We start from the raw sequence: 9,090 nt of genomic DNA, 5'->3' as shown, positions 1-9,090 counted from the left end.
AAGTGAGTTTATACTAATACCAATATATAAATAATCCAAAAGATTATCCACAATCTAATTTTAGATTAGGTAACCAAATTTTTGGCAAAATTATGAAAGTTCAACAATAATTTCTACCCAATAAATGTTGGTCTTAATTAAATTTAAGGTCAAATGTAATTAAGATATCATAACTTTTTTTATTTTATCAAATTTAACTATTTTAATAAACTATAAAATTAAACAATACTGTTATTAAATTCATATAAATATTCCCAAAAATTATATTCAAATCTCGCCTTTTGCTATCCACTCTGCCAAGAATGATTAGTGGAGTGGTAATAGAAAAAGACGGAGTTTCGGTAAAAAGAGAAAAAAAGAAGAAAATTTTAAAGAGTATTAATATTGACTCTACCCGTTTAGGTAATTTACAATTATACCCCCGAAAGCCACCGGAAAAGCTCGCTGATTTCTTCTCCGACCCTGTTATGCGTAGCATCGAAGTCGTCGACCATTTCGCTCCGCCTACTGCTTCCGGTGAAAAACCTGCCGGAGCCACGAAACGAGTGAGATCGAGAAGAGATGGAAACGGAGACTCGATCGACGTAATCACGCAACCAATTGAGCCGTCCACTTCCGCCGCTAGCGGCAATTTCTGACATTAAGTTATCTCCTGGCGGCTCCGGTGTGGTGGAGTCCTTATCGACGGAGGTACAATCGGAAATCTCTCTTCGGTGTGTTGATTCTACCGGAACCTCATATCCGTCGTCGAGAATGTATTCGTATGAGCCGATTGAGTATGACCTCCGACCGGAATCAGACGGCGTTTGTCGACGGCTAATACTCCCGATCTCAATTCGAAAACTATTGTTTCTATTCCCTCCGCCGCCGGGAGTACCGGTTCTGCCGGAAACGGAGAGTACCTTGCTCAGTACATCAGCTTCGGTTGGATTAACTGTAGACCGGCAAAGCGGACATGTTTGGTTCGATTTGAGCCAAGCATCAATGCATTCCACGTGAAAAGCGTGACAACACAACGGAAGAAGACGAAGCTGATCAACCGCCTCAAATTTCGACAAACAAACAGCACAATCTCCGCCGGCGATATTTCCAGTAAGCGAAGAAAAGGTAAATAGCGGAAGCGACTCGACTCCTTCGTTATCAAAACAGATCACGTGATGATGAGCTTCATTTTCATTCCTATTATCAGAAACGACGTTCTCTGAAGTGGAAAACGAGCTCACCGAACTGCTGCAGCGGCGTGAGATAAAGCGAAGGAGAAGATAAATAGAGGCGGAGATGATGATGGCGGAAGCAATAACAATTATGACAATGATAATTGACGAAGATGTAGATGAGGTGGATACATAAGCGGAGTGTGGCTGTTGTTGCTGTGATACGTAATCATTTGACGCAACACCGCCATTGTTGTAAAGTTGAGAAATAGCCGGGTCGGTGGTTCCGGCGGTGGTGAGGAGCGGTGGAGGAGAGGTGGAGGTGGAGGTGGCCATTAATAGATAGATACTATTTGAGAGAGGGAGAGAGAGAAAACAGGTGGTGACGTATGAATGTATATTTGGCGGAAGTTAAGAAGGCCGCACCAGTGAATGTGTGATGATATAAATGCATTCAGGTTTTTTGGTGCTCTTGACTCTCACGTGACATGCACATGACTATTGATTTGGTTTGGTTGGGTATTTGTGTTGGATTTAAGGGTTTTGGTAGAATATATATATATATATATATATATATATATATATATATATATATATATATATATATATATATATATATATATAGAGAGAGAGAGAGAGAGAGAGGAATGATCATTTGAGAACTTATAGTTTCCCGAGAACCAGAGAACTAAAGATGGAACGTTAAATCAACACTGTTAACGGTTTAGATCAAAAGTGGCATAATTGTAAATATCAATTATTTTAATGTTATATTAGACTTTTTAAAAACGATGAGAGGCGTATATTGGGCTTAAAATATATAATATCCTAATAATCATTTTAATTAATTAATAAAACGTCATTTTCTCTTTTTTGCTCACAGACTTTATTTCTCTTTCTCTCCATTTGTCTCTCTCAAACACACCACACATACACACACATCTACATTCTTCACCGCTTTGCCATCGGGAGGTGTGGCATCCGTCGGTGAAAACATTGACGAGAGACCGAGAAATCTCTCATTCATAGTAGATTTGATCAAGCGCAAACATAATATCATGTACAATTCATATAGTATGTTAATTAAATTTTTTTAATTATCGATCGTCTTCATTTGTGTATTGTTATTCTTAATTGTTTATGAACAATATCACCATTGAATCATGTTGTTGTTCTTCATTGTTAAAATTGTTATGATCGAACTCTCATTTGAAACATAATCCATTCGATTTAGCTCTCAATTTCAATGGTTGAATTCAATTGCATAGTCTCATAATTCACGTTTAGAAATCTCTTTCATTCCTTCTTCGTGTCATCCTCTATCGATCTCATCATCAATCGATGTGAAGATGTGAACTCCAAAATCCACCAACGATCGAGATTGATCCTGGTTATTACAATACCAGAAGTCTTCAAGATTAATCTCTCTCTTCTCTCTTTCTCTCTCCCTCTCTCTCTCTCTCTCTCTCTCTCTCTCTCTCTCTCTTTCTTTCTCTCTTTCTTTCTTTCTTTCTTTCTCTCTCTCTCTCTCTCTTCTTCTTCTCTCTCTCTCTCTCTCTCTCTCTCTCTCTCTCTCTCGTCACCATTAAACCACCTACTCCTAATCAACGATGACCTTGCAATCTCACAAAGGATAAAAATCCCACTTACAAACTCAAAGTAGATCCATTTTCATCGCGAATTAGGTATTTTCATCTAAATCCCTAGCAATTGGATTTTTTTCTTTCTCACGCAAATGTTCAACCAATCAATTTGTCTCTCTATAACAACATTGATCTACAACTAACTGTAGGTGCACAAGAATTCGTAATGGATGGATTTGAACTTCACCAGTAGCATTAGTAGTACAGTGTGAAAACTCGAATTTTCTATCTTATAACAAACCGTGCATTCAATCAAAGTCAAACTTTCAATTGCTAAATTTTAGCAGTTTTGGAGTCAGTTTGGGGGTTTTGATCTTAAATACATCTGAGGTAAATGTAGGAAGTATACTCTAGAGTTCAATGTGCAACACTTAAGTCTCAAAACTCCAATAGTTTGGAGTTTACGGCCCTAACATGGAGTTTACGGCCGTAAACTCTAAGTTATAAAGATGACACTTAGTCATTTTAGTCATTTTTACCATTCCTCAAGCTTAGAACTCATTCTCTCTCAAGTATTATCCGATTTTTCACTAAGATCTTCAAATTTGTAAGTGTTTCTTTCCTTGATTAGTTGGTATACTTCAATATCTAGTGATTGTACACGATTTCATCCATGAAATCTCTTCATTTGATAGATCTTCAAATGTTCTTCATTTCACCAAGAACACCAAGAACACACACTAGTGTTCTTGAGCCTTAAGCACCCTTACAAGCTTCTATATTCTAAGTACTATTGTCTTAGCTTGATATATACTTGAATCAACTAGTTTAAACCTAGAAAACATCAAGTAATCATGATCAAAAGGGAGTTTACGGCCAAGGAACCTCTTTGGGCCGTAAACTCTATTTAAGGGTCCAAATGAGCCCTAATCTCTTCCAAAGCTTTGAGATCAAGTCTAGAACACTTCCATGATAAACTAGGGACCTTAAACTTTGATTTGGTACAAAATACCATGAGTTTACGGCCGTAAAATCATGGATAGAAATGGTCCTTGGGCCATAAACACTAGTTAGTGGTGAAATGGTGCCACCATTCCTCCCTATGTCTTAGACTTGAACTTAGAGCACTTCATATTGAATTGTAAGACCTTGAAACACAAAACGGTATTAGTTAGCATGATTTTACGACCATAAACTCATGGGGAATTGACCCTTTGGCCGTAAAATCATGTGGTTCTTACCATATGAGCCATAAACTCCCAATGTGAGGCTCTACACCCCTTATATGCAACCCTATGTGGTTTAACACTTCAGTACAAGTGTTTCTTAGTCCATAAGGTTGTTCCATTACATAATTAGTTGTTACAAACACTAATTGTAAGCATATATGTGTCATTATATGTTAAATAGGATCCGTGTGTGCTCACGTCTTCACTTGACACTTAGCATCCTTTACCGATCTTACATTCGCATCACTCACTTCAGGTGAGTTCATACCCGTTAATCTATCCTTTTAAATGATTTTAAATGCTATTATGGGGGGGGATACAATTAGAAACCATGAAGTTATAGAATCAATCACATGTGATTTATAACTGTGTTTTCAAACAACGGATTTCATATACTTCAAAATGTGTTTCATACAATGGATTTCAGTTACTTTAAACTTTGTTATCAACCAAACTGCCTTTGCATCATTTTATAAACTGACATCAAGTCATTATTATTTATTGTTCAAAACCTTTAAATGTATTACAGAACCTCTTTCAAACTTATATATTCTTAAAAACCATATATGTACACTTATGTATTAACTATATATGTATTGATATGAGAGCTTTATTTCTTCTTCAGTTCCAACACCCTTGAGTAACAAAGGTGTATAAACATACTTGGACATTTAAACTACATTCTAGTAAACTATAATAGGTATAGTTTAGGATATACCAATTACTATTCCTAATACAAGGGAACATACATGAGTCAGATCATTCATGAGTCTATACAAACATACTATACAAAGAGAATTACTACATAATATACGGAGAGAAATACTATATACTATACAAAGAGAATTACTACATACTATACGGGACTGACCATCCTACACCTGGCTGCTAGCTACAGCGGGACATTTTCATCGACGGATGTTCTCAGTTGTACTGTTCGGCGATTTATCACGTCGTGTTTATCCTAGACAAATGGATACGATTTCAATGACTATATAATTTTCCCCATTATCTTTATTTTGTGACACATTCACATAAATGATGAGGTAGACTATATTTTGATAATAATAGTTGTATAGGGGAAAAACCTTCATTCATACAGAGAAGCAAACCTTCAAAACAGTCGGGTCTTGGTACAAGACTACATTTTATACTAGTAGGAAATATGGGATTTTCTAGGGCTTTCAAATGTATACAAACATTTAAATTGAACATTTACTAGTCTTTACATCAAGCTTATGCAAATAATGACACTAAAGTACTTATGAATTCACCAGCTTAAATGCTGATATACGCTTTCAAAATAACTTGTATTCTCAAGTCATCAGTAGACAGGTACCGGTGACAGGTTTTTGAGAAGAGGGAGCACAGTCAAGACTCATCTTTTATTTTGATCATTCATTTTTGGTGTCTATTACATTACAAAGAACACACATGTATTAAGATTCTACTATTAATGCAATGGATGATGTTGTTGCTTGTTTACTACTTTGCATTGTTATGATACTTTACATGACGTCCTCCGCCCCAGAACGTTTCTGCCGTTCTTGGTTTTAGGGTGTGACAGATTGTTATTAGAGCATTGTTTATAGTGAATTGATCATATCAACCCATAAAAGATATACTAACTATAAACACAATGGGATTAAAGTACTCTGACCAAGAGTTTATACTTTTAAATAATAGAATATTTAACTAAGTATACATACCTGTATTCATACTAAAATCAGTGTCACTAGAATAGAACAAAAATATTACAATTGTTGAATATCACAAATAGGCTTGGGGATGTATGGTCAGTTCTGGGAATGGCATAGCCTGGTCAACTATGTTGGTCCGAGAAGTGATTAGCATATGCCCATGAATGGTTGTGGTATGACAAAAAGTCTAAAAACATACCAACACTACTACAATGAGAACATTAGAACAAAACATAAACTTAAAATACTATAGGAGTATTTCGGGTTACTATAATTACTTATTTGAGAACTAAACAGGTCCTTATTAGTATGCCAATAGTTGTCGAGTGGATACGCTATGGTTATATGTTACTAGGGTGCCATAGACTTAGAATCTGTGATCTTTACTTTACTTCCTGTTCCTTGTTTGGTTGTGGACTTAGAGTTAGGGTCACTTATTCGAAGTTCTATCCTGTTTTGGTAACATATGGCTGGTATGCACTACACAAACATTGGAGTAACTGATAAAGATAATCTTATAATTATCTTAGTTAGTATGTCTATTAATTATTTCTTATACCCCTTTTCTCGCGTAGATATCATGGATGGATTCCATATCCTCGGAGACCCGTACTTCCCAAACCAAGGCAATACTGGATGGCTTGACTATGAGCTGGAAGATGACCATCCAATCCCTTTAGATGATCACCTCGCAGAAGGCTTTTCTGATGGTTCCGACTCAGAGCCTGAAGTCAACAGCCTACCCAAAGTGGGTCAAGCCCCAAATCTCAACCCCCGACCCGCGTTTCAAGGTCCCACACCCTTGTGGGCAACAAACTTGAATCGCTGGAGTGATGAACAAGGCCAACCCTTACCCTACAACGGGGGCCGAAGCTTTAACAACATAAGCGAGGGTGGCTCTGCTGACCGAGTCCTGCTCATTATTGTCTGCAGGATTGCTCGGAATGTCGAGCAAGGTCGGGCAACCATCGACCGATTCATGGAAATTGACGCCATGGCTGGTGTTAACATGGTCCGCATTCGCCAACTCGAAGAAGCCATGGAAAGGAACCGGAGAACCAATGAGGCTCTGTAGCAACAACTAGCTGCATCCCACGCTGAGGTTATAGAACTTAGAGTGCGTCAAAGAGCTCATGAGCGATATCTTCAGGACGTAGTACGTCAACTGGCAGATCTGAGGGTTCGCCCGAGGAATACCCGTCGCCAATAGAAGATGTCTAACTCATCTTTCCTTTTTATTTAAGGAATAGCCTTTCTTACCTATGCTCTAAGTAGCACTTGTCTGTAAATTATTCTTGTCTTTCAAGTACTTTATTAGACTTCTAAGCTGTCAAAGTTTTGCTACTTCTGATGTCATGTAAGGACCTATTCTTAGGTCAAATTTTCCCCAAACTTATTACATCCTTAAAATCAATGATATTGGCAGTCAGCTAATCTTTTGTAGAAATCTTTGTTCAAATACTTTCATTCTTGTGATTCTAGAATTCTATGGAACTCATACTCTTATCTAGTTGTTGAACTATGGCGATTTAGTTCACGGGACTCATTCATTAACTTCACTATTGGATTCTTATCATTGTTTTTATCTTTTAAACTTGAAGTTAAAAGATGCCTCCTCGCAGAAATCCAAGACGTAACAATAATAACGAAGCACCGATGCCACCACCGCCACCACCTCCTCCAGTTCGACGTTGTTATGTTCCAAGAAGCTATCATGGCGGCCGTAGCGGCTGCCATGTCACACATCAATACTCATATCCCTAGTGGATCAGGAATTGGTGCACCTCTTTCAAACCATGGCGAGAGTCATGGGCACTCCCGAGAGTGCACCTACAAATATTTTACAAATTCCAAACCCAAGAATTTCAATGGAACTGGAGGGGTTATGATTTTAAGACAGTGGATAGAACAGACAGAAGCAGTCTTTGAAATTTGCGCCTGCCCAGAGAACAACAAGGTCAAGTTTGCTACTGGTACCTTTTTTGAGAGGGCTTTAACTTGGTGGAATGGCCACGTTAAGTCACTGACTCTAATAGTGGCAAATTCGATAAGCTGGGAGAACTTAAAAGCCATGCTGATGAGAGAGTACTGTCCATGAGGGGAAATTCAAAAACTCGAGCAGGAACTCTGGGGGGCTTGTAATGGTTGGTTCTGATGTATCAACCTATACTAATAGATTTCGTGATCTGGAAATTCTTTGCCCAGATATGGTTGCTCTTGAGAGCAAGAAAATAGAGAGATATATTTGGGGACTGTCGCCCCAGATTCAGTCAAGTGTGTTAGCATCAAGGCCTGTTACTTTTGACAGCGCTAAAGAACTGGCACAATCTATTATCGATCACCGAAACTACCAAAACTCAACGATTACTACACCGAGCAACAAAAGGGAAACAACAACAACAACAAGAAAAAGGGGTGGAACAAGAGGAAAAGCGGGACTTCACAAGAATCCTCAAAGAAACAACAACTAGTTACAATCAATGCTTCCACGGTAACTCCTGTTTTCCCTGCTAATCCCTTACTAGCTAAGCCTTATGCTGGTAATCTCCCTAAATGTAGCAAGTGCAATTTTCATCATAATGGAAATTTCCGAGAGATGTTGTGTCGTAACTGCAACAGGAAAGGGCATACCGCCCGATTAAGTCACCATCCCAACCAATTAACCAAGTACCTGCTGGTGGAGTAGGCCAAGCCTGCTATGGTTGTGGCGAGGTTGGTCATTTCAAGAGGGACTGCCCGAAGGCAGGAAATCCTGGCAGAGTGGGAAGAGTTCTAGCTATAGGCCACGAGGAAGCCGTAGTTGATCCTACGATAGTTACTGGTACGTTTCTCTTCGATAATTCATATGCATGCCTACTTTTCGACAATGGAGCGGAGAAAAGTTTAGTAAACCAGGAATTTGCACACTTGATTAAACAAAAACCATGTGCACTAGATGAATCATTCACTGTAGAAATGGAAAACGGGAAAACAGAATGTACTAACTGCATATACGTAGGTTGTACTCTAACTCTAGATGGTCGTTCTTTCAAAATAGACCTCATGTTGGTCCAAATTAAAGTTTCGACGTCATAATCGGTATGGATTGGTTAAGTCATCTTCGCGCCGACATCATGTGCTTTGAGAAAGCAGTTCGTCTTAACCTCCCTAACAACGAAACTCTAGTTATCTACAATGACAAAACTAGTACGAACCTTCGCATCATTTTGTGTATCCAAGCTCAAAAGTGCTTGCGAAAGGAAAATCATGCATTCCTCACACACATCGTCGATATGAGTCAAGAAGTGAAGGACATTCAGAACATTCCATAAGTACGCGACTTTCCCGACATCTTTCCAGAAGAACTACCGGGATTACCACCGCAATGCCAAGTCGAGTTCAGAGTCGACTTAGTGCCATGGGCTACTCCAGTAGCCAAATCTCC

At 38.5% G+C, this 9,090-nt stretch overlaps 1 protein-coding gene across 1 annotated transcript; it reads right to left on the bottom strand.

Annotated features, from left to right (window-relative positions):
* Nucleotides 1–211: 211 nt before the first annotated feature.
* On the bottom strand, nucleotides 212–1,639 carry LOC111921411 (E3 ubiquitin-protein ligase ATL4). Its single transcript, XM_023916991.3, has one exon. It carries the CDS (start codon nucleotides 1,488–1,490, stop codon nucleotides 414–416), a length of 1,077 nt encoding a protein of 358 aa, XP_023772759.1. The 5' UTR covers nucleotides 1,491–1,639; the 3' UTR covers nucleotides 212–413.
* Nucleotides 1,640–9,090: the final 7,451 nt, after the last annotated feature.

This window comes from Lactuca sativa, chromosome 1 (assembly GCF_002870075.4).
Source record: "Lactuca sativa cultivar Salinas chromosome 1, Lsat_Salinas_v11, whole genome shotgun sequence".
NCBI lineage: Eukaryota > Viridiplantae > Streptophyta > Magnoliopsida > Asterales > Asteraceae > Lactuca > Lactuca sativa.
The sequence above is the reverse complement of the archived record's forward strand: the minus strand, read 5'-3'. Positions and strand labels throughout refer to the sequence as shown.